This window comes from Solea solea, chromosome 10 (genome assembly GCF_958295425.1).
Source record: "Solea solea chromosome 10, fSolSol10.1, whole genome shotgun sequence".
In the NCBI taxonomy this organism is placed as follows: domain Eukaryota; kingdom Metazoa; phylum Chordata; class Actinopteri; order Pleuronectiformes; family Soleidae; genus Solea; species Solea solea.
Window position 1 is genome coordinate 7,846,964 of NC_081143.1, and position 27,015 is coordinate 7,873,978.

The window sequence follows — 27,015 nt, forward strand, 5'->3', positions numbered from 1 at the left end:
AGGTCACCTCCCTACAGGAAGTGGAACGCCCGAAACAGGAAGTAAAGTCTTACATTGTCCGATTGACACGAAACTAGATATGTGAGTTACTGGACCTTCCCTGAACATGTTTACGGAGACGCCGTTGACCGAACAGGAAGTCGGCCATTTTAAACAGGAAGTGCCCTCTAACTTTGCCGTACGTTGTCCGATCTGCACAAAACCTTATATGTGACACCAGGGACCTGTCCTGAGCATGTCCGTAAAAGGTCACGTCCCTACAGGAAGTGGAACGCCCGAAACAGGAAGTAAAGTCTTACATTGTCCGATCTGAACAAAACTTGATATGTAAGACAAGGGAACTTCCCTGAACACGTTTACGGAGACGAACAGGAAGTTGGCGATTTTAAACAGGAAGTGCCCTCTAACTTTGCCGTACGTTGTCCGATTTGCACGAAACCTTTTATGTGACACCAGGGACCTGTCCTGAGCATGTCTGCAAGAGATGACCTCCCAACAGGAAGTGGAATGCCCGAAACAGGAAGTAAACTCTAAGATTATCCGATCTGCACAAAACTTGATATGTAAGACAAGGGAAGTTCCCTGAACACGTTTACGTACACGCACTTGACCGAACAGGAAGTCTGCCATTTTAAACAGGAAGTGCCCTATAACTTTGTCATACGTTGCCCGATCCCCCTCGAAATTTGGAACGACATGCGCAGGGACGCCGCTGAAAATAACTAGTACTGAAAATAACTAGTACTGAAAATAACTAGTACCGCGCGCGGTGAATGAACGGGTGAGAGCGCGAGGCATGCGGGGAGCCGTGGCACACGGCGACCCGCGTGGGTCGGCTCGAACCCGTTCAGAACCGCGCGCGGTACTAGTTATTTTTTTTATTATTATTATTCTTATTATTCCTTAAAGTAAATCGCCTTTTTGAGGCCTTTCCCATACCCCAAAACTCACAGATTTTTGTGACCGCATCAATCGTGGTGTAAATTTACGTCTGAAAAAGGTTCGGGGAATGTGCGTCGAAAATTGAATGTGGGAGGGGCCAATAAGTGCGGCGCCACCTGTCCAAATTCACCATGACCAACACAAATATCGCACATGCACGAAATTCGGTACACATGTGTAGTGGGTCAGGATGAAGAAAAAATTACATTATGACCATGATCCAAACCCAACAGGAAATCCGCCATCTTGGGTTGATTGGCCATTTTTTGGCGATTTTGGCGAATTCGCAGCAATGGTATTTGAACTAACTCCTCCTAGAGTTATCGTGCGATCACCTTCAAACTTGGTGAGGTCCCTGTGGACCAGTTGAGGAGCTCACGGTATCAAAAGTTTTTTCAAATGTCGCATGGCGCACGAGATAGGGGGCGGCAAAGTTCGTGATGATTCTGATGTTTCGCATCAGAAAAACAAAACTCTTATAACTTTGCGATGGAAGGTCCGATCCGAACCAAACTTGCTACCATTGATGATGGGCCATGGCTGAAGACGTCTATGAAAAAACGGTGAAGTTTGAAAACAGCGCCTCCTTGTGGTGAAAGAAAATACACCAAAAAAAAGTTTTTTTACAATTTCGGGAATAACTTTTACACAGATAATCGTACCGCACTCAAAATTGGTGACAACAGTCAAGACACATGGTAGATGATGCGTGATCAATATGACGACAAATCGTTTAACGGTGTTGCCATGGCAACGACGCAAAGTCGGATTTTTGGGACAAAAAATCAAACTGCTACAACTTTGCGAATCCTGGTCCGATCTGAACCAAACTTGCTAGGATTGATGACAGTCCGGCCCTAAAGACGTCTATATGAAAATATTCAATTTCGAAAACAGCGCCCCCTGGTGACAGCAGACAATATGACAGCTTGTATTTCAATTATCTCCTCCTAGAGCTTTTGTGCGATCACCTTCAAACTTGGTGAGATCAATGTGGACGAGTTGAGCATCAAAAGTTATCAAAAGCTTTTTAAAATATTGTATGGTGTACGAGATAGGGGGCGCCAAAATTGGAGATAATAATAATTTTTCACAACAGACAATGAAACTCTTATAACTTCGCGATGGAAGGTCTGATCGCAACCAAACTTACTGTAGTTGATGATGGTTAGTTCCTGAATATGACTATGTTGCTGAAACGGTACATTTTGAAAACAGCGCCTCCTGGTGGTGGTAGAAAATTCTAAAAAAACAAACTGTTACAACTTTGCCAATTCTGGTCCGATCTGAACCAAACTTGCAAGGATTGATGACAGTCCGGCCCTGAACACGTCTATATGAAAATATTCATTTTCAAATACAGCGCCCCCTGGTGACAGCAGACAGAATTACATTTATAGTTTTTGATGCTGCTCCAACAGGGATTGTTGTATCCACTTGAAACTTAGTATGTGGGACCCCAGACCCTTCCTCAACATGTCCGTAAAAGGTCACCTCCCTACAGGAAGTGGAACGCCCGAAACAGGAAGTAAAGTCTTACATTGTCCGATTGACACGAAACTAGATATGTGAGTTACTGGACCTTCCCTGAACATGTTTACGGAGACGCCGTTGACCGAACAGGAAGTCGGCCATTTTAAACAGGAAGTGCCCTCTAACTTTGCCGTACGTTGTCCGATCTGCACAAAACCTTATATGTGACACCAGGGAACTGTCCTGAGCATGTCCGTAAAAGGTCACCTCCCTACAGGAAGTGGAACGCCCGAAACAGGAAGTAAAGTCTTACATTGTCCGATCTGAACAAAACTTGATATGTAAGACAAGTGAACTTCCCTGAACACGTTTACGGAGACGAACAGGAAGTTGGCGATTTTAAACAGGAAGTGCCCTCTAACTTTGCCGTACGTTGTCCGATTTGCACGAAACCTTTTATGTGACACCAGGGACCTGTCCTGAGCATGTCTGCAAGAGATGACCTCCCAACAGGAAGTGGAATGCCCGAAACAGGAAGTAAACTCTAAGATTATCCGATCTGCACAAAACTTGATATGTAAGACAAGGGAAGTTCCCTGAACACGTTTACGTACACGCACTTGACCGAACAGGAAGTCTGCCATTTTAAACAGGAAGTGCCCTATAACTTTGTCATACGTTGCCCGATCCCCCTCGAAATTTGGAACGACATGCGCAGGGACGCCGCTGAAAATAACTAGTACTGAAAATAACTAGTACTGAAAATAACTAGTACTGAAAATAACTAGTACCGCGCGCGGTGAATGAACGGGTGAGAGCGCGAGGCACGCGGGGAGCCGTGGCACACGGCGACCCGCGTGGGTCGGCTCGAACCCGTTCAGAACCGCGCGCGGTACTAGTTATTATTGTTATCATAAATTGCTGGGCCAATGTCTCTTAAAACAAAAAAAAAAAATTAACAATGTATTTTCAAAACACTGATAAACAGAACTTTTAATACAAAATAAAAATAATATTTTGAGGCAACTTGGCAACTGCTACTTTTAGCTGTTTCTGTTCATCAGGCTAATGGAACTTGGGGTAGAAAAGTACTATTAACAATCAGATTAAAAAAAAGGAAGTCACAACATTTTGTCATGTGTGTGAAAGTAGTTGCAGGTGTAAAACACAAGATGACAATTTTTATTTTGCTAATATGAAGGTCTGCCTCCCCAAGAATTCAAATCAATAATTAACCTGTCAAGTGCAATTAAAGGTACACACAAATCTCTTATATTCATTCAGTCAGTCTTAGGGCTTCAATGATCAGTCGATTAATTGATTACTGAACTAATCGTCTGCTAATTTGGTAATGGATTGTTCGATCGATCAAGTGTTTTTTTTTGATAATTAAAACAAGTTTTCGGATTTTTCAGCTTCTTAAATGTGAATATTTTCTAGTTTCTTTGCTTCACACCTCTGGTGTAAGCATTTATATTTCTGTACAAGTCCTCCAGTAGACATGTGTAATCACCACTGTCTACAGCTGCTCGCAGTGCCACAGCCAGTAGCATGCACATGCTGTATGTGTGTGCATGTGGAGATAAAGAGATAAATACTTTATTGACCCCCCATGGGGGAAATTCACATTGTCCAGCAGTATAAGAAAAAAGACAAGTATAAAACAAGTAAAAAACATAAACCAGATAAATAGTAAAAGGCGGAAACTAAATAAATAAAAATTGCACTGTTAATTGCAACGTGGCCATTGTTAGGGTAGGGGGGCGACTGATAAACAGTCACTGTTAAAAATCCTGATGGCTGTGGGGACAAAAGATTTCCTGAACCTTTCCGTCCCACAGCGCAGTAAAATGAGCCTCTCACTGTGGCTGCTTCTCTGATCTATCAGGATGTTGTGGAGGGGGTTCTTATTGTTGTCCATGATGGCATGCAGCTTCCTCCTTGTCTGCTGCTCCACTTCATTCCTGACAGGGACCAGCCCTTAAATAATTGTCCAATAACGATCATTAATTAGACTTATATTACAATTTAGGTGTTAATATCACCTATACATATATATATTAGTTACTGAAACATCACCCACCAACTGAGAACATTTCAAAATTTAAACACACTCATGAGTGATTAGAGAAGAGTAAAGTCATTCCCGTACGTCCTTCGGTATCCATGACTACACTGTCTGCATCGGGTCCCAGTTTGACATTTATGAATTCTTTATTAGCTCATCAGTGAGTGTCAGTGTGCATATGTGTGCACACGCTACACCTAACACACACAGATGTGTGCACACACACCTGTCGCTGTATTTGAGAGCAGCTGCTGAGGTGTGAATATCTCCTAATCTGTCAAGATGTCTGCGCTGATCGTGTGTGTGAGAGGCAGAGAGAGAGAGAGAGAGAGAGAGAGAGAGAGAGAGAGAGAGCAGGGATGTTTGGTGAAGACGACAGGAGAGACAGTAAAATGGAAAAGAGAGGGGGCGGATGGAAAGCGTAAGAAACAAAGAGTAAGAGGGTTGATGAAAAGAACAACAGCTGGCATAATAAAGGAGGGGGTGGAAAAGGAAAAACAACTGATGTAGACATTATAGATATGTTGAATTTTTTATGTATTATTGGTCACTCTGCTCACACGTCTACGCCTCACAGGCAGTGAAGTGATCACTTTTTAATGTGATGTGACGAAATCCACACCCCTTTTAAGAGGTCGACAGATTATGGGTTTTTCCTATAAAAAAATCAGATTTTAAACATTTTGAGTACTTTTTGCTCATCTAATTATCTGTTTATCTAATTGGTGAAAATGAAATTATATATCAGATAATAATAATATATTGTACTTTCTTATAGCCTCTGTATATACTGTACATTTAAACATAGTAATGGAAAAATCAGCCGAAATGCTCTGTGTTCAAATTGTAGAGTCTATTTTATTTATTTCTATAGCCCAACATCACAAACACAATTTGCCTCTTGGCAAAGGGCTTTACAGTCTATAGTGATGCTGTCTGTCCTTAGACGGAAGGGTTTACATGTACAGAAAACAAGGTCAGCAGATTACAAACAGAACGTCACATTTAAAAAGAGGGGAAAGAGAAGAAGATAAAGACCAGGAGCATTTCAAAAATGAACAACATTAAAGACAGTTATCATCATCACTATTATCTTCATCATCTCATCCAGGCTGTGACATACCTCTTGTCCCAACAAGTGTATACAAGTGTATTATATATTTTCCCAACATATAATACAAACAGTTGCTTAACTTTAGAAAGCAGTGATTGAACAGCCCTAATGGTCAGGCTCTCTGATCAACGTTTTTATGTCTGAAATAATAAATACATTTATTTAGCCAAACATTGGCCGATTAAATAATAATAAACAACCAATGCAATTATTAAAAAAAGGAATTTTCCCGCCTTGGTATTAAATTTTTAAACTGTGAAATCCTAGGCCGAACACAAATAGTTAAAATAACTGTGAGAAAGCCAATTTGACTGATAAATTGATAATGATTCTGTTGTTTTGTTTGTTTATTTTTTATTTTACTTTTGTTCTTCCGTGGCAGGGCCACAAATAAATCATCACTGTTAAATAGGGTTTGGACAGTATCCAAATTTTGATGAGTGTTATACTGTGTGTAGCTACACTGGTTGATTAAAAAGGCCACGATTCGTACAGCTGTCTTGATTTTCTTTTTTTCTAGACACAAATAAATGATAAGACACGGTGAAAACTACAAAGACAAAACATAAAAAGTCCATATGAGTCCATTGAGAATTATTTTAACCAACTGAAAAATGAAATACAAATAAAACAAAGTACAATTACCGTGTGCGCCTCTTGAACACAGTGCAGAAAACCTTCATAACATCATAACTTCTTGCCTCCATGACAGTGGTCCCGCTTCTGACCCACAATCCCCCAGTTCAACCTCAAACAGAACCCCGTCATGTGACCATGCACTTTCAAAATAAAATGACCTCACTTCAAGGTATTTAAATGACAATAAAATCATTTTACCGACATGTATTTATTCACTTTCAAACACTTAATGAACTCATATTTGTAACAATGAAATCTGTCTCACAGACAGTTACACTGTGTTACCATGATTAATTAATAATGATGTCTGTGGGCTCAGAGGGAGTGCTAAAATGATTAAAATTAAATGAAACATTTATAATTAATATCAAAGGCAGTAACAACGCAATGTTCTCCGTGGATGGGATTAATGTCCTATCAACTGTCAAGAAAAACATGATACTAAACTAAAAACTCACTCACACAGACACAGACAAAAACTCTTAATTCAGGTGTTAAAGGGTAACTAACATTGTTCTATTTTATCTTTTCTCTAAAACTGTGACCTGCTGTTTAATTGTTTTTTATTATCTTTATTATTCTCTGTAAAGTGTCCTTGGGTGTTTTAAAAGGCACTTGAGGCTAACTTCACTCAAAGCTTGATTTTGAAAAATGCCAATAATTGGGCTGAGAGCTGTATGATGGAGAGTGTAGGGTTCATGGTCTGGTAGTGAACTTGTCACCAGTTGCAGCTGAGTGAGGTGCTCAGTGAGTTGAACCTCTCAATCGCTCACACCAAGCTCCAGCGGTGTTTATAAAAGGGGGAGGAGTCTCGGACAGGAAGCCTTCGGCTGATTAGAGAGTGATGAAAGCATGAACTGGTGAAGCAAGAGTGGAAAATGTGGAATTTCAGTACCTCAATACTCGGAAGTCTGTGAAGGTCAGCAAATAACATTACTAGATATACATCAGTGGTGATGTATTTACATTTCAACACTAAATGTGCGCTAGAACCTGTCACTAGTTCATTCAGAATCAGTTGTTTATCACGGGTGACGGATCATCATCCCAGCTTCTCTGGGTGTCAATGGAGGAACTGTCTGAAGGGCAGAACTGGTTTTTGATTGACAGCATTGCAGAAACATACATGACACAAGCGGAGCCTTTTCAGTCCTGTGTGGATTGTGCGAGCGAAGTCTGGAGACAAATAGCTGGTCGTTGTGTGTTATTAGCTCTGCGATATAGACCATTTTCGTGCCTACATATACACTTTAAATAAAAACGCTATTACAGCATTTCAGTTACATAATTATAGTGTTTTCTTGTTCTAGTTGTTTGTTGTTTGCAGAATTGATTAAGGGTTTTCGTAACACTTAAAATACTGAATTAAATGTATGAACATTACACAGCAGATGTGTGTTGTTTTTCTCTTCTGATGGTTATGAAACTGATTCCATTGCTATTTTTACATTCTCTGGTTTACAGTGTTATGTCACCCAACCCCATTGTAAAAGAAAAAAAAAAAAACTCTTTTCAAGTCAGCCCTTCACACAATCACACTACTTTTAGCATCTTACGCAACTGTTTTCAATTCAATTAGAAGAGTTATTTTTAGTACACACAGCCAAGATAAACAATCATGTCTGTATCAGTGAATCTTCTTTATGGCCAATAACAGTCAACAGGGTGAGTATCAGCAGATAATGATCTTGTGCTGGGCAGTATGACCAAAAATTTATATCACAGTTCACAACGGTTGCACAAGTGGTCGACTTCTTCAGCTAAACCTGAAACATGTGCCACATTTTAGTTTTTCATATACCTTTCTTGTTGTATATGAAAAATTCTTTCATATTTTTTGCTTAATATTCCAGCTTTTTTTCGCCATGTTGTAGACCTGTCGCAAAACTAGGGACCATGGGTGGGCGATGTAGGCAAAAAAAAAATCTCAATATTTTTGGGGATTTTGACAATAATTGTCATATTATTTGTCTTAAAATGTTTTATTTGTTTTAGTCTTTAATTGTTGCTTACATATAACATCAATGGACAAAATGTTTCACAAAAACAGCTCTTTCTTTCTTTAAAATCTATTCCAGATGTATCACTAAGCTACAGCGTAGAAACATTGAATTAAACATTCAGATGATCTGCTGTAAGGTTAAATTGTGCAGCAAACAAGCAAGAGCAAATAAAATAATACTAAATAAACTTAACTTATGTTTTTCCATTATACAGTTCTAGCACGACTCAGCTCTACTCGGCTCGATTCTACATCACATCATTTGCCATTACCATAGTAGCTCCTCACTGCTGCAGCAAGGAGGACTTTTGCTGCACATGTTCAGGGAATGTGTGGAGTTTCAGTGCGTGTTTTGAAGTCATTTAAATACTCACATCTCATAATGCCCATCTTCAAAACAACAATCACGATATTATCTTATACAATATATCTTGCCTCTATTACCTCTGTTATACAGCTCTTTTAAAACCATCCTAATCAAATATGATGGCTGTGTTCCTGTATTCTTCCTGCCAAAACATGAAAATGGTCACTGTGAAAAGGGCCCATTATTGTTATTAAATAACAATAATTGTTTTTTTTTAAGTATTATTTGCACCACACAGCCCAACTTATACAGTTTATGTTCCTTGTAAGCTTTTGTTTCACTATGTCATTGATGTAGTTCGTCTGGACTGGATTGTCGCATAGAAATGGCAGATTTACGACACAAAGGAACTGAATTATTCCATATTCAAAACACTGCAGAGAACTGCATTCATGTGCACACAGGGATATTTATTATGACACAGAACCTGCTCTTTATTTTATTTTCTTTTTGCTCCTGTTGCGTCTTCACAACAGTGATCATAAGGGAGTGACTAGGAATCAAAATGGTGCAACAGCCTCCAAAATGAAGGTGTTAGTTCAAGACACATCGGGGGAAAAAACACATTTCCCGCTCACCTTTTTTGCACAAACCGTTCATTGTGTAATAAGCATCTGGAGCTTATTTATTTGAAGCAAATGGTGCATTCAAATGCATGAAGACTGCATCTGCCAGAGCACAAAGGGACTTCCTTTTGAAACACTGTTTTTTGAATTTTTAAAAAAGTTTCCATTAGATGGGCTGCTGGTGCAGGGAGAAAAATAAGGGAGGTATTTAGAGGAGAGCAAATAATGAGAAGAGAGTGTTGATGGTGTAGAGAGAGAGCAATCAGTCTGATTCATTTTCTTCGCAAACCACAAGCTGAGAACACTGTTATTGAAAGCCCTCAGAATCACTGCAATCAGTTACCTTTGTCTGAAAGTCTAATTCAGTGTGGATTTTAAATATTATGTCTACAAATTAACTGTAATTTAAAATGGTGCTGCCACTGCTGGAGAAATGTTCTTTTTTGTTTGACCCATAGAAGGAAAGATCCCTTTCATGTGCTCACTCTTTTCTCCCCTCTCTACTTTTTCTTTCTGCTGAGGGATTGGTGAACGTCTCTTTCAAAAGATCTTCTCTTCACAGTTCTTTCTGCTTTTTCATCCACTTCACCTCACATCCCTAATCAACCCCTCCATGCTGTCAACACTCAATTTTCTTTCTGTCTCCTCATCCTATTTTCTTCTTCCATTTGTTTGATCCCTGATTGTTCACCATCTCCCTCCCCCATTTCCGCTGCCCTATATTTACACCTCTTCTCATTACTCTCAGATTACCTGGTTTTACTTTTCATTTTCATTTAACTGAGTAATTGTGGGACGTTGGGAATTAATCTTCCATATCCAGGATGTATAATTCATCACCTCTAATTATCTACAGGAATTTATAAATTGCAGGAATGTGGGGCGACCTGAGAGCTGAATTGTTTGCGTGCATACGTTCAGAGCAGCACATTGTTTCTCATCTCCTCTCTGCTGTGTTATCCAGATTAAAATGCAAAGAGGTCACACTTAAAAATGACAGAAACGCACAGCACAAACACTCTTTCAGGTAATTGCTATTTCTATTAAAACATTTCCTCATATCGGAAAGAAAGATGCAGTAAAACCAAAAACAAATAGTTATTTAGCATCTGAGACTTTGACTTAAAGTTCATTAAATGATTAAAAGATGTTTCATTTTACTCATCGTCATCAGCGATTAATAAATCATTTACTGTCTGATCCTGACCGAGCCTGAGAGAAGAGGAACCAAACCTGGCGGGAGTCAAACACAGTTATGTCCTTTAACATTATTGGATTGAAATGTAACAAACAGCTTAAATGTTGCATTTAGGTTGCACTATAATTGGTCAAATGCCCATTTCAGATCTGGTATTAATATCTGTCCTCAGTGATCCGATCACAATGATGTTTTTGAACAAATGTGTCTTGTGTCAGCATCTAAAAAGCAAAAAAAGAGAGACAAGAGGAGCCGAGCACTGATTTAGAGTAAGTAGCAGTGATCAGACGACGTCAGCTGAGGAGGCAGTCTCTAATCCGCCCTGAGGACAGATTGTGTTCATGCAGCTCAGAATGTGGACAAATGCGTCCTTAAACCACCTCTGTAAATGGTTTTTGTGGTCAGAGGAAGCAGAGGAAGCACTCAGGGGCTGTTTAGACCTGTGCTAAGCGTGGTCTGGCCATGATCGGATCGCTCAGATGTTAATACTCTCCCGTCACAGTCCAGATTACATCACAGCGTTTACACAGAGACCAGAGGAGATGCAGAAGTCTAAGTCCCTCTTGATGAAAATCACTTGATTTAAATTGGGTTTAAAGTTTAAAACGGAAGAAGAATGAAAGACTCTGTGTTTGATTTTACAGCTTGTGAAGGTTGTTATGATCAGAGAGTTAAACCCTCTGGTTCCTTCTTTGTTCAGGTGTGGTCCATGGATGGTTACTATAAGGGCCGACGTGTGCTGGAGTACAGGACCATGGGGGATTTCACCAAGGGCCAAAACTTTGTGCAGCATCTGTTGCCGCACCCATGGGCAGGAACCGGCCACGTGGTCTACAACGGCTCACTCTATTACAACAAGCACCAGAGCAACATCCTGGTAAGAGACTCGCTGTCGTATGAGAAGAGCAACATTATCAGTTTGATAATAAGATCGCACAACGATGTGTGTGTCTCTCCAGATTCAGTACCACTTCCGCTCTCGCAGCGTGTTGCTCCAGCGCAGCCTCAGCGGTGCCGGATACAACAACACCTTCCCCTACAGCTGGGGAGGATCCTCTGACATCGACCTCATGGCTGATGAAACTGGACTCTGGGCCGTCTACACCACCATCCCCAATGCTGGAAACATAATGGTACAGTCTGGAAACAAAAAGCAACAATGTTTTCTCTCTGTGGTTTGGAACTGTAGTTACTGTTGTCAGCAGGTTCTTCTCCCCCAACAAAGCTGACAGAGACATTACTGTTGCCATTGGATTTGCATGATTATTTTTTGAAGTCAAGGTTCATTTAAATATGCACTGAATAATTGATTTCAAATGTGATGGAGCATTACCACACGACGCCATCAGAACATTAACTATTCAACGTTGTAATGCAAGGACAAACAACTTAAAAGTTTGAATCATTTCCAGTAGGGCTGCAAATGTCTTGTGTTGGCCACACACCAACTTATTCATAGTGTAATGATTTCTTTACACCAGAAAACCAGAAAATGTTCATGTTTAAGAAGCAGAAAAATCAGAAATCTTGTTAAAGTGCAACCTTTGAGCTTTGCTAATTGCACTGATTAAACGTTGTGACTTTAATTTGAAAACAAATCTGAAATGCTTACTATCATTTGTATGTGAAAACTGATTTTATATAGACGCAATATATAAAAAGACTTAAGAATCAAGAATTTTTATTGTCATTATGAGGACAAAGCGAAATTGTAGCAACATAAAATAACAAAAATAACGAAAGACTTGACAAAATACTTAAATAAGACACAACAATATGTGAAACACAACAAAATATAAAAATAACAAACTAAGCCCATGGCATCTGCTAAACTTAGACAAGTGTTATGAACATATCTTTCACAAACACAATTGCTGTAGTTGTCAGCGTGGTTGATTACTTCATGAACTGCACAGTGTGTGATTAATTCAACAAAAGGGGCTTTTTAAAAACAGGAAATATCACCACAGTAACCTTTAACTGAGAGCCAGTGTTGGTAACGTTACTTTAAAAAAGTCATTAGTTATAGTTACTCACTACTTGTTCCAAAAAGTAACTGAGTTAGTAACTGAATTACTCTATAATAAAAGTAACTCGTTACCAGGGAAAGTAACTGTTTGCGTTACTGTTAAAAAAAAAGAAGAATATGGATTTCTTTGTGTAGTTTTCACAAGTCAGTTGAAATGAGTAGAACAGACAGGTGTTTGTACATAACTTTCTATATTTATTGCACGTCGACAGACAGCAAGATGTTTATCCTGCACTTCAAGTATTATCTTTGTAAGAAAAGTAAACAGTTACACCATATAAAGTGCATTTAACTCTAGCAAATGAAATCAAACTCTCTCAACCTAAGACAACAAAAGTAAACTTTTAAACAACAAAAAAGTGTGTTTAGCTCTGTAGCCTTATTCTTAATTAAATAAATCAAACTCTCAATAATCGCTGTTTTTGGCAACTAACTTTGTAGATGCGTGTGCCATTGTGAGATGCTTCATAAAATTAGAATTGCTTACAACTGATGTCGACAAAGTTTTTGCTCCGGGACATAATGTACACATTACATGTACGTTCTTGCCTTTGATCACAATGAAAATGCCAACTTTACATCAGAGTCCTGACTCGCCATCTCTGCTGCTTCATCGATTCTCTGGTTAGCTGTTGTGTGTGTGTTGTAACAACGGGAAAAGTAATTAGTTAGATTACCCCGTTACTGAAAAAATAACGCTGTTCGTTTAAACTGCGTTATTTTCCAAACACTGCTGAGAGCACCTTACCACTGCTGTCAGAAATGGCTGGATTTTGTCAAACTTGTGTGACCTGATAAACTGTCTGTGACTGTCTCTGTGTGTCTCTGTCTCCAGGTGAGTCGTCTGGACCCTCGCACACTAGAAGTAGCCCAGAGCTGGGACACAGGGTTTCCTAAGCGCAGTGCAGGGGAGGCCTTCATGATCTGCGGCACACTGTACGTCACCAACTCCCACCTGGCCGGGGCCAAAGTCCACTTTGCCTACCACACCAACTCCTCCACGTACGAGTACACCGACATCCCCTTCCATAACCAGTACTCCCACATCAGCATGATGGACTACAACCCCAGAGAGAGAGCGCTATACACATGGAACAACGGACACCAGGTCCTCTACAATGTCACACTGTTTCACGTCATTCGGAGCGACGGATAGATCACGCGTAGGGAATGGTAACAAAACACAGTAGAGGTGGAGAGAATTGATTGTTGACAGGTGCAGCATCACACACACACACACACACACACACACACACACACAATGGCTATGAGTGTCAATTGGAAATAGTCTACCATCTGTGTTTGGAACTGTATGATTTCCTGGCAGAGAAGGCGTATAACTAGACACTATACATGGTTGTTGAACACCGGTCTAAAGGTCACAGACAAGAGTATTTATCAAGGTGAAGCCAAGAGAATTAACTGCTTCTGCTACAGAGCCGCTGATAGACAGAAGGAAGTCAGACAGTTGGAGCTCATCCATATTCTGTTGCATTTCATTCCACTTGTGTCTCGAGATTTGATTTTGCAAGTTGAGGTCAAATTGTTGAAGGAAAAAAAACTCCCCAAAACTTTGCTCGTGAACTACATTTCAACAAGGTTTAGACCTCGAGCTAGGACGACGGCCCCCCGGATGGAGATGTTCTGGGTTTGTGATGTGATTGTGGACGTGTTCAGTCAGCATGGTTGTTCATTCAATAAACCTTACTGTCAAACAACACTGCTGTTGCCTCTGTTTCGGAGTAGGGAGAGCCCACAGACCGAAGGGTGAGTCCAACTCAGGAACTAACCATTTATTAGAACCTTTGAATGGAAGTGTGTGTGAAAATGAGCCAACTTTTATATGCAAAGTAAACAAAACTTACAGTCAACATTTTGAGTTAATTTCACATTATTTAATCTCAAGCCTTTACAAATGTCTTTTTGTTTTGTTTTGAAATGGGAAGTTTTTTATAAAACAGTCTATGGGAGTTTTAACCTGGTTTTGATGGACAATGGACGATGGCAGTTGTGTAGAGTAAGTGAATGCCAGAATCCACCCTTATATCCACCTTATTCCTGGAGGTGCCACTGCAGAGATGATTACGGGTTGAACTTCTAGGGCAGAAGAGGACGTAGCAGTAAGCTCGTTGGTTCCAGTGGCGCTCCGCGGTGGCAGTTAGGCAGCTGCGGGATCGAGCTGGTCTTACAACGCATGAACATCCTGCCGTTTGTATTTCACCTGATGTTGAGACTAAAACCCAGGCCTGGTGATGTGGGACACTCAGGCTCTGACTCTTTGTCTGGTTTCCCACCTCCTTTAACAAAACACAACTGAGCTTATTGCTGTGTGAATACTGATGTGCCTCGGAGCTTATTTGGGAAATACAGTCACTATTGAGTGCCATTGCTTTAATGTTATTTGTGTACACAGTAAAGCAGTCGGGAAAGAGTCAATTTAACTCTTTATATTTAACTTTTAGTGCTATGTTAAAACAGAACGGGTTAAAAATCCCAATTGTACTTTGTCATAATCAGAACTGGTGTTACTTAAACACTGCTCCAACACACCTGAGCAGGGAAACATGGAAAACATGCAGGGCAGTCGGTCCCCATGGACCTGGATTGTGAAACCGTGGTGTAGAAGAAGGCAGAGCTATGATCACGTCATCCTGTTTGAGGTCTTACAGCTGATGTTCCCACATATTACATTTCACAATTTCACAAACAAAAAAGCAGTTACCATGGAAAACGCCAGTTCCACTTCAGCAACAGGAATCACCAGACGTTGCGCCCGTAATCCATGCAAGGTATTATGGGGGATAGGAATGGAATGGTGGATATAAAGCATACATTACTGATTCAAAACTGAATCCACTTAAAAGCAAGAGTGAAGTAACGACCCCTTTACAAATGTTCTTCCATCTGGAGGGAAGAAGGTCTCTCACCACACTGCCTCTCTGCTGCATGCCTGCAATGTGCAGCCTGAATCACCTCAGAGCGTAAGATGTCTCAGAGAAAGGTAAAACACAAAACAAAGGGTGAGGAAACACTGCATCAAACACCATAACTGGAGGTGTAGCTGTGGTGGGGAAAAAAAAAAGTTTTTCCTCTCTGGATAAATACTGTATAAAGCAACTCAAAACAACCACAGACAATCGATACAGACATTGCAGACACATTTTATCTGAAGGTTTTACTGAACAAATGGAGACAAATGGAGAGGAAGGAGTAACAGATATGTTGCTTTAGAAGTTTTTATAAAGCACCACCTTTACATGGCTGCATGACCAGGAAGCTTTGTCAAATTAAACGTCGATCTGTACTTCAGTCACAACAGAAGAAATATAAACAGAATTTGCAAGCTGTAAATTCAAAAAAATTGTGAATAAACAACAATTAGAGCCAGTGTTTTCAATTAAACATTTCATTAATCCATAATGACATGAGTTCAGACAGGTATACGTGCTTATATATCACAGATCACGTGATATTGAGAGATTATCATGTTATTATGGATCAATGAAGTCCAAACTAAGTTTCCTTTAACTAAACACTCAGAAGTGAATCTCTTTTACACATGAAGACATTTCACCGGACTGGGTTTTGTCTCACAAAGCCGTGCACGAAATATTTGTCTCGGTTGACGTTCTCATGGAAGCCATTTACAGCGTTCATTTTGTGTTTTCCTGTGTTTTTCCACGTTTGTAATTGATCCCACCAGTGTGATGGATTATGTGAGCTCATGGTAGAGTGTGGTTTTGAGTTTGGGTCAAGCGCAGCCGCAAAGGTGAACCTGCTCGTTATTATTTAATTGGCTATGAGCTGAAAAGGGAGGACAGCGTCCACAGGGAATAGTCAGTTATGTTTGCTGAGACTAACAAACACACACACACACACACACACACACACACAGAGAGAGAGAGAGAGAGACACATGATCAGGGACAAAAGGATGGAGGAGAAGGGGACAGCAGTGTCACAGATGATCATCAGATCAATAAAAAGCAAAGAGGGACATAAATCATGCTCTATATTTGTGGATCTAATTGTGGAAACGTCATAAATGGTCATTTGGTTGCTATGGTGACAGCCGTGATATGTCCAGCTGCCTTGAGTATGGTTCACTGCTTTGAAAACCTGTCGTGACTCCAATTATCTTCCCCCAAACCTTCTTCTTCTTTTTTAATAGTGGAGACATTTAAATTAACACCATGTTGGAATAAGTTCATCTTTCTTCAACCAAACCTGACAACTGATGAAAATGTCTTTATACAGACGTGCCGGTAATTCTAAAACCAAGAGGGAAAATCCAATCTCATGTATCAATAAACTGTGAAGATCATAAAATTTTTCATAACAGTCTGCACCATTTGTTTCTTCAGTCTGTGATTTCCAGAATTTCAAACAGCAGCCTCCAGAGAAAACAGATGTGGTCCTGATGCAACCGTTCATTTCCGTTCCAACGCAAAACAAAGGGCAGCGCACTGATGATCACACATGTTCGAGGTTAATAACAAACAACACGCTTCACTGTGGTCCTATTAAACTCCTTTACCTCCACCATTCTTTCACGACATCAACTCGGCCGTTACATTGTTTTTGGTCGTTACTGATCAACAATTCCACAACGACCTTTTGATTTGTGAGTGAACCGAGAGTCATTACGTGAGACTTTGACCTTCAGACTGAGTGGTGTGCATTTTCACTATTACAGTCGCACCAAATGACATTTGAAATTGTAATTGTGTCCACCAACTTTGGCATGTTCTCCCCGTGTGTGTGTGTGGGGGTTTTCTCCGGTTTTTCCTCCCACAGTCCAAAGACATGTAGATTTGGGGATTAGGTCAATTGGACACTCTAAATTGACCATAAGTGTGAGTGTGAGAGTGAATGGTTGTTTGTCTCTATGTACCCGGCCTATCGCCCTGTGTCAGCTGAGATTGGCACAACGCCCCCTCGACCCTCCTGTGGAGGATAAAGCGGTAGAAGGATGGATGGATGGATGGATGGATGGATGGATGGATGGATGGATGGATGGATGTCCACCAACTTAACACATGATGTCAGTGGAGCGTAATGGGCACACAGCTCACCACATGTCCATGACTGGTATTGAAGTTTGTGTTGTTAGCCTTACAGACATGTTACATAACACGCTGGCTTTCTGCTTATTGTTGGACTCACGTTGCCAGTGACAGACTGTGCATAGACTCCCTGAGTATTTACCTGGAATTCCTTCCATCCCTTTGTGCTTCCCTTCCTCTTTTCCCCGTCTCTCTCTGTGTCTTCTTTATTTACCCACCTCCATGCTGTCTTTGGCAAGGCCCCAGTCATTTTGGCACGATTCCTGCTGCAAGGTTCCCTTCTCTCTCCATCTATCACCATCATTGGCTCGGATTTTCTGCATTGTGGAAGTGCTTCACTGGAAGACCCACACAGGGATAACACAGTCATGCCCACACACACACACACACACACACACACACACACACACTGAAACAGCCTTGGACAAAATGCTGCTCAGTGTGGAATGCACACTGGATATATCATTTTTACCTTTTTATTTATTGATCTCCATCTTTCCTTGTGTCTCCTGGGCAGATATCAGCGCGATTAATAATTTATTGCTGTTAAAAGAGACCACCTGAGGGGGGCGGGGGGGGTTAGAGGACGGAGTAGAGACAACGGAACAGGATGAGACAAAGTGAGGAGAGATAGATGAGTTAAATAAGAGAGATAAAATCCTGTTATGACAATATGGGGTAAGACAGAAGCGAATGCTCAGGCTGAACGCACATCGATGCACAGTCTGAGACAAATGGCCTGTGATTGTGTTTAAATAATGATGGAGTAATCAGCTCATTTAACGAGGGCACAGGCTGCGGGACTGGGAGGGAAACACAGGTAGGTGGCAGGAGGGAGAGGAGGAGGAGGTCAGGGGTGGTGGCAGGAGGAAGAGTGGGAGGTCAGGGGAGGTCGCAGGAGGAAGAGGGGGAGGTCAGGGGAGGTGGCAGGTTGTTTCCCTCAGAAGAAAACAGGGATGTAAACGAGCAGCACGGGGGCTGTCGGGGTCACACAGAGAGAAAACAGAGGCGCAGGTTCCACCGGGGCTCATCTGCAGTTCTATTAATAGAAGTCAGCACACTGGGGATGAGAGGAACCAATTAGATTGAAGCATCACTAGCAGTGGCAAACCCTCCCTCTGTGTCTCTCTCACACACACACACACATATTTACAAAGCTGTCAGACTTATTGTCTCTGTCACTTAGTGTCTCCCGGTTTCATCTCTTTTGGGACCTCCGCTCCATGTGAAGCGACGCTATAAAAGCCAGGCTGCTCAGGATGACCCTCGCTGATGTTCGGCCGGCCATGATGTGTACAGGAATGCTGCTCATATTGGCCTGATGCTCTCGGAAATACTGGGGACCTATGATCTTACTCAGTCACATGATGGGGACACAAATCAAGTCCCTATTCGGTAAATGACTACAGTTTAAGGTAAAGGTTAGGTTCAGGCCAGTGGAAATGAATGTAAGTCTGAAGTCATGGAAACCAGTGTGTGTACATCAGCAGTGTTGCTCAGTGACAGCTGTGGTTTAAATCTTATTTAAAGAGGCATCACGCAAATTGTTTTGTCCAGAGCAGTTGCAGGAGGAGGACTCCTATTGTTTGGTGCCTGTCAAAAAGATGCTGCAATAGCACGACACTGCTACTTTTCCCCAAGGAAGTTGTCAACACCGCTGAAAACAAACATGAGTGAAAAGTCGCAGCGCTCTAAAGACATTTCACAGCTTCTCCTCTGGTTTTCTGGCTCCTGAAGTAGACGCAGTCAGTCACTGTCCAGAGCAGAAGATAAGTCACACTTTGAACTTGTTGTCATGGGTTCGTTCTGTGCCATTTCCTGTTTTAATTTGAAACCAAGCATTCTCCTCTCGTTACAGATGAGGTCACGTCCTGTCATGGCTCCACGTGCCCCGCCCTCGTTAGTTTCACCTGTGTTCAATTAGACACACCTGCAGGATGTAGTGATCAGTCTGTCTCTGCCAGTTTGTCTGTTCGTTCTCCTCATGGTGATCCAGCATTTTTCTCTGTGGAGTCTCTTGTGTATGACCCTTGTTTTCTTTCACTCTCCCCTCAGATTGGCAGGAAGTCAGAATAATCAGACTAATATTACTCCTGAGTATTGTTAAAGATCAGCTGGTTGTGTTACTGACCCAGTAAGGAATATGGAAAATGCATGTAGCCTGTCTCCACTGAGTGAATACAGACCATGCTCTTGTTATAAGTCTTTGCCTGTCTTTTATTTCTTCATTAATTCATTAATGGGGTTCCTTTTCTCTCGCGAGGTTGAGTTGTTTCAGTCAATTATGCCGTTCAACCATCTGCTGTTTGGATCAGTGTCATTAGATACAAGAGAACGCTATTCTCTTTGGGGTTTTTTTGGTTTTAGTTGCACCATGGGTGTCATAAATTAAAATTCTACTTCTCCAACAAAAGCCACATCCCAGTGGCCAAAATATGATAATGTAGTGAAAGCGAGATGAAGGTTAGATGAATAGAAAAGGGGGTTCTCTATATCTTCATACATTGTGCAGTTATACCTTTAACATCATTGTGTAAAGTGGTCATCGCCTCAGTCACTGGTGCATGTTCATCTGTAAAATTATCATTTGTTCATCCATTCATCCTCTGGTGCTGGTGCCAGTCCCAGCTGACATAGGGCGAAAAGTAGGGGGACACCCAGGACAGGTCGCCCGTCCATCACGGGGACACATAGAGACAAAAAGCATCCACAAAACAGGAAAACCCAGAGAAAACCCCCCCAAACATGGGGAGAACATGCAAATGTGTGTGTGCTGTTCCAAGAAAGCATTTAGATTTTCGGAACAATCTTCAATCTGAACTTCATCTATCTGGAGTCTATGTTGTCTGTATACAAGTACGTTTTCATTTGGTTTTATTTGTTGTCTGATTTTTGGTTATTATTATTATTATTATTATCATCATTATTATTATTATTATTGTTCTTATTTAATCATACTGTAACTGTAGTGCTGCTATCCTGGCCATGTCTACCTTGTAAAGGAGATCTGTGACATCAATTAGTTTAACCTGGTTTAAAAAAAAAAAGGCTAAATAAAAAATTTAATAAAAAAACAGGTTTCAGCAGGAAACAAACACCTGCGTCTGGGCCTTTATGATTCATAAACATGGTTTAAGCAGGATTGGTTCATTTCATTTATTGTGATATCACAGAATCAGTGGACTGATCCTTGCATCCATCCACAAAACTTTAGCAAAACAAACTTGAACGCCTTGTAAATCACTGGTTTGAGCCAGATTAATTCCACAGGGACTATAGGGACTATATATGCTCATGAGGATTCACCTTTATTCAGATGAACGTTCTGAAAATAAGAGGTAATTTCAAGTTTGCCAATGTCAGCTGCCACATTAGAGGTTTCAACGCACAATCACAAGCAGTAATGAGAAAGAAATCAGTTTTCCACGGCTCATAACTGATCTGTCCTAGTTTCTCGTCTTTTATGTGTGTGTCAGTGCGAGTAAAAGGCAAATTATGAAGAACTGTAGATTGAATAAAAGCTTTGTATAAATCCTGATACATAACTAACAGAGGCCATGTAGAGATGTTTTCCTAAGCCGGTGGTGAGAGAAAAAGCTCAGTGAGGATGAGGATGGATGTGACGCTGAGCAGAAGTCACAATGTGAAGAAGCTGGAGATGATGTTGCTGCTGAAGCTTTTACACAGGAATGACATCCTCCTGCAGCAGGGAGAGACCAAATGTGACAGTAACAAGATGTTGGGCTCGTAGAGGTCAGGGGGGGAAGATGGGATGTTGGGAAGGTGAAGATCAAAATAAGCCTGACTGTGCTTCACATGCATCATCCAAATTCTTTAGAGTAGAGTTTCTACAGCGTTCATCAAGCAGAAGTCTTTTTAAAAGCTTTTATTTTAATCACATAACAACAGTTTGCTTGACAAGCTTCAAACTTGGCAGATGACTTACTAAGGGCATCAGTGAGTGTGGTCCTGTCTTTGGCAATGTTTGGAGGAGAAATGCAAGACGTATCAGTAGAAATGCCATAGATGTATTGTTAAACGACAAGTCTTAAGAATGATTTTCTTTCCATCACAGAGTATCGTCCCAGTGTCAGCTTTTGGGAACAGACGTGCAGATAAAACATGTAATTAAACATGTCTGTGTGTTTACGTGGAGGTGCCTTTATAGCACATACTGTATCCATGAGTCTCAGCATTACTCACTTCCTTAACTCTCGTTCCCTCTCATTCTCTAATTTGATCTCTCGTCTTCCCTCGGAGTCTCTCTTCATTGAGATGCTGTCTCTCTCCCCTCATCCATCACAGCGCTGCCTCCCTCTCCCACTCCTCTTATCTCATTACTCTCTCTAATTAGCCCCAAACGAGCCCGTAGGAACCAATAACACGCCTTCGCTCACGCATATCAATGAGGTTCACGCACACACATTTGTAAAGTTGTACTTAATTTTGTGTGTGTGTGTGTGTGTGTGTGTGTGTGGGGCATATGTCTTACTTTCTGATGTTTGGATTTAGTGCTACAACCATGCGTTTTAACAGACTATACATTGGTTGTGTGTGTGTGTGTGTGTGTGTGTGTGTGTTTCTGTTTATATTTGTTACCTCTTAAAGGACCTTTTCTGGCATAAACACTGACCTTGTCAGGATCAGTAGTCCTCATGGAGACCAAAACCTGACCCTAATGAGGCAGAACCTCATTCTGGTTAGTTAGGTTAGGGTTAGGGTTAGGCATTAACTGGTTATGGTTAATGGTAGGGACAATGGCTTTGTTAAGGCTGTACATATGAATGGATGTCAATATGGTGTCTTAAAAAAACGTGCTGTGCAAACCTGTGTGTGTGGGTGTGTAGGTGTGTGTCGCCAGCTTGTGTCCCAGTTGGACAGGAAATGGGTGTGTGCTTGGCAACGTACACATACTGTTCACACACTAAAACTGTGTGTGCGAGTGTGTGTGTGCGTGTGTGTGTGCGTGTGTGCGTGCATGTGTGTGTGTGAATGAGCCACATCAAGTCCAGTGTGCATCACTGATATTTTTAGAAGTTACACCTGAAGAGTTTTGGATGTACATATATATATGTCCAAAACGCTCCAAACTATATATATATGTATATATAAGGGAGTTTGTTGAGAGATGTGTTCAGAGATGGTGATGGTTTACTGGTCAGTTGTGTGTGACCAAGAGGGGAAGTAACCCAAGCACAGCTGCAAGTGCAGCTAAACAAACACTCATACATAAAAGATGAGCCTCCCTCTCTCTCTCTCTCTCTCTCTCTCTCTATCTCTCTCTTTCTCTATCTCTCTCTCTCTCTCTCACACACACACACACACACATCATACCTAAAGTTATTGACTAATTTTCTTTTGGTAGGATTTCACTTACCAGCTTGCTGTGTTCCCAGGAACTGGACAAACAAGACTCCCCTGTTCCTGCTGTTATTCTGATCCTATAAATCTGTGCACCTGTGTTTATTTCTGTCTTTTCCTCCTCCCCTCTCCTCTCCTCTCCTCTCCTCTCCTCTCCTCTCCTCTCCTCTCCTCTCCTTAGGCCTCAGTCCGTCTGAGAGGACAGAAAAATACCTCTAGGTGTTTCTTGTCATCGGCACTCAGCTATGAATCCCTGCCTGTGTATGAAATGAGCTACTTACACCGATCCCTCTGTGAGCCTCTGCTCAGCCTGTTTGGCGTTGTATAATGAATTAATAGCGCTGTGTGTGTGTGTGTGAGCGGTTCTCAGTGAATCAATAGTAGCTGTGAGGTGAAAGGAAAGAAAATGTCTCATCACAGCCATCATGTCACAGCTGTATCTGTGTACTTCCCTTCATTATTTGTGCATTTCTATCTCCTTATCTGCCCCACCCCTTCTGTCTCCCCCTCTCTCATTTCCCCTTATATACTCAGAGGCAATGAGAGACTTGAAGGGCAGATGATAAAAATACAAATGAACCACAAAGAACAAGTGAGTGACAGAGAGAGAGGGCAGAGGGAAATGGAGGGATAGACCATGTAAAAGAGATGGGAAAAAGATATTGCCTCCGATATTGATCTGGTAATCCTTATTGTGTTCTCTGGCGATTCTAATCTTCCTCCTACACAAGACGAGGAGGCACAGGGAAAGGGCAACAGAGTGGAGGAGTGCATGGAGAGTGGGGCGGAGGGTGGGGGAGGTGGGAAAACGAGATGCAGAGGGAGGAGGAGGAGGAGGAGGAGGAGCATTGCCATCCAGTGGTGCAGAGAAATGCTGCAACTTACTGTTTCATTGATGAACATCTGTTCATACGCTTTTACATGTGTGTTGGTTCGTGTGTGAATAAAGACGGCTGCCTCATTTTGAACCGCTCTACACCAAAAGCACAGGCTGATCTGGTCCTCGTCAGCACCGAGGGTCACATGGTCTGTGTGACACACTCTAAGCTGGGAGTGCACACTTCAACGTGCAAATAAATACATTTCTAAGCCATGTATAGATACAAAAACTGTGTGATCATTCTTTATGAACAAACAAAAGAAGAAACAAGGTAATATTACAATACGCTAAGTCCGTGTTTCTCAAAGTGTGGTACGTGTACCACCAGTGGTACATGAGCATCCTCTGGTGGTACTTTGAGGGAAATCAGAAATATAGTTCTATATACCAGGCTAAGTGATTGGAGTGGAGCTGAGTGAATTTTGAGTGCGGAGAAAATGAAACAAAACAATAATAATATATGAAATAATAATAATTAGAGTCACCTTATCTCTCACTCTATCTTGAACTAATGTCACTATACCAGTGTGTATACGTGAAGTGTGTATACGTGAAGAAGAGGAGGATGATGAAGCAGCAAATGATCTTATTGGGAATAAATCTGCGTCCTGTGAAAAGGCTTTAATTGACTTTGCTCGGTCTATTTACATCACTGTGTTTTAACGTTGGTGATAATGGGGTTACTTCAGGAGGTCATTATTTTCTCAGGTGGTACCTGGTATAAAAAGTTTGAGAACCACTGCACTACATTATACACTCCCTGGCCACTTTATTACTGTAGGTACACAGAAAACCCAGAAAAGTGTCAGGAGTGGCACCCGGTGTGTCCTTCTGCTGCTGAAGTACATCTGCTTCGAGGTTTGACATGTTGTACAGTCAGAGATAGTCTGTACACCAGTCTGGCCATTTTCCTCTGACCTCCAGTGTCAACTGAACTGCTGTTCACTGAATATTTTCTCTTTTGCAGACCATTCTCTGTTAGAGAGGATTGTGGGTGAAAATCGCAGTAGATAAGCAGCTGCTGAAATACTCAGACCAGCAACCACAGCACATTCAAAGTGACTTAAACAGGCTTTACGGAGCAGTATTTATTCATTAATTATTCTTTTAATGCAAATAAATGAACCTCAAAATCCTCTTCACCTCCCCCATCGCCTACAACGTCCTGAAGACTGATTCATATGAATTGGAATCAGGTCAGATTCCCCGTGAAAATCTAAATGTTATGTGACTCTGACGCCTTAGGGTAAACATCAGTATCTGACTTCCACCCACCATTACCAAAGCAGTGAGTAGCCAGTGAGCTGTCGTCTGTTAATATTAACAAATGACCAGCTCCCAGCACAACACAGACTCCAACAGACACTCCCCACAAAAGCATAAAAAGCTAAATAAATCTTTATAAAGCACAGTCCGTCGGGCAAACGAGGAAAGGGACTGACAACAAGCGAAGACTGGAGTGTTGCTTTAGTGACCTCATCAGTGTGCGTCTTGTCCATGAGTAAAATACTCCTCTGTCACTGGATGTTTGCTCGATGCTGTCAGCTGCAGTTCAGTTACAGCCACACGTGTTCAGAATAACTGTTTTTGTAAATTAACACCTATCAATCATATTCCTTCCTCGTTGTGATGCTGCAGGTTTGAACTTGAGTTGCTGGTGCCTTAAAGGGCGTTGGTTGTTAATGTAACAAAAAGGAAAAAGTCTTATTATATCGTCCATTAATACTCTGGGGTTGACATTTTTAATTTCCAAGTATTTCAATGAGTAAATTCAAATATCAATATTTAACTCCAGTGTATTGATACGTGAGTCAGCCATTTATCCCTTTGTACTGTAATAAACCTATAGATGATTAATACCTAACTTGTCGTTTTAGTGTCTTTTATCTCAGTGTTTTTGCTTTGCCAGCCAATATATTTAATGTTTCTTTTTTTTATTAAATATCGATCATTGCCGTCCTCTGTTCCAAACCATGACCTAATGCAGTGCTCACAGTCACTGTCCTGCACTTTGTACGCTGAGCATCCAGGCAGCTGCTCTTTTAATCTCAAATAGGCAAAACAAATTAGTGTTGCATAATCATAATGTTTGTGAGACAAGGTGAAAGAAAGTGAAAGAAAATGGTTGTCTTCATTGACAGTGACCTAAAAACCAGCACAAGGAAACATCATTCTGTATAAACTGCGTTGGTAGTGCCACAAATAAGGGAGAGAATGATTTTCAGAGAGTGAATTTCCACAGCGTACTTGGCTCGACTTGACTTTTGCTTTTCCATTAGCGATAGTACCTGATACTCTTTAGCTGAGCCGATACTAAAATACTGTACGACTACCGGCCACTGATTGGTCCGAGAGTGTCGTCACTGGAGGAGTCATGAGCACGATGTCTGACACACGAATCAAACCAAACCATGCCGAACTGTAGATCAATTAAAAAGACTTAAAAATCCTGAAAACATGCGTTAATCTCCAAAATAACCCTAACCCTAACCCTTTAGTACTGAACTAATCTTTTTAATTAGCCGATTCTAATGATTGAGTTACACTGAAAATAACTGCTTTGCTCGTCACTAGTTTGTGTGTTTGTGTTGTGTATGAAGCGACATCACGACAGTTTCATGCAGCCGTGCTATGACGACTCAGACTGTGGGAAGAAACACACACACACACACACACACACACACAGAGAGGGCCTCGGTCATACCAGGATTCGAACTGGCGACTTTCTTGCTATGAGGCAACAGTGCTAGCCACTAATCCTCAGTGTGTCCCACATCTCCTGGATCACCTTAAAGGGGTTGATGGGATCATTCACTGCCTTAGAATTAGATAAATAAGAACAAGATACAAACAGGATTCATCTTAAATTTAGTTAGTGATAACATTACACTAAAATGACTGTGTAGATTAGTGGCTTTTCTTCCCAATTAATTATAAATATGAGGACTATATCGCTACAGACAGTGAACTATCTATGAAGATCTGAAAAAGGTGCATCAGTTTTTACACAGCAATTCAGGTCAGATGCCTTTTGTTAAAAGGAGGCGGGACACAATCTTATTAATGTAAAGGCAGACAAAGAGACAAGCAAGAACCTTTGTGTCCCTCATCACCAGGCCTGGGTTTTAGTTTCAACATTAGGTGGATACTGTGTTCAGAGCACTCACACACACACACACACACACAATGGTTTCCATGACTTGAGAGGACATTGCATTCATTTACATTCATTCCCTGGAGACTACTGGCGGCCTAATCCTATCCCTAACTTTAACCCTAATCCTACTCATATTCCTAACATTGACCCTAAC

General features: G+C 41.2%; 1 protein-coding gene across 4 annotated transcripts in view; it reads left to right on the forward strand.

The window, feature by feature from the left end:
- LOC131467657 (noelin-2-like) overlaps positions 1 to 14,118 on the forward strand; it is a 53,378-nt gene extending 39,260 nt beyond the window's left edge. For all 4 annotated transcript variants that reach the window (XM_058641684.1, XM_058641686.1, XM_058641685.1 and 1 more), the window contains 3 exons: positions 11,070 to 11,246; positions 11,329 to 11,502; positions 13,234 to 14,118. In XM_058641684.1, the coding sequence (XP_058497667.1) occupies positions 11,070 to 11,246; positions 11,329 to 11,502; positions 13,234 to 13,554 (672 nt within the window). In that variant the 3' untranslated portion in view covers positions 13,555 to 14,118. The remainder of the gene's footprint in view (positions 1 to 11,069; positions 11,247 to 11,328; positions 11,503 to 13,233) is intronic.
- Positions 14,119 to 27,015: the final 12,897 nt, after the last annotated feature.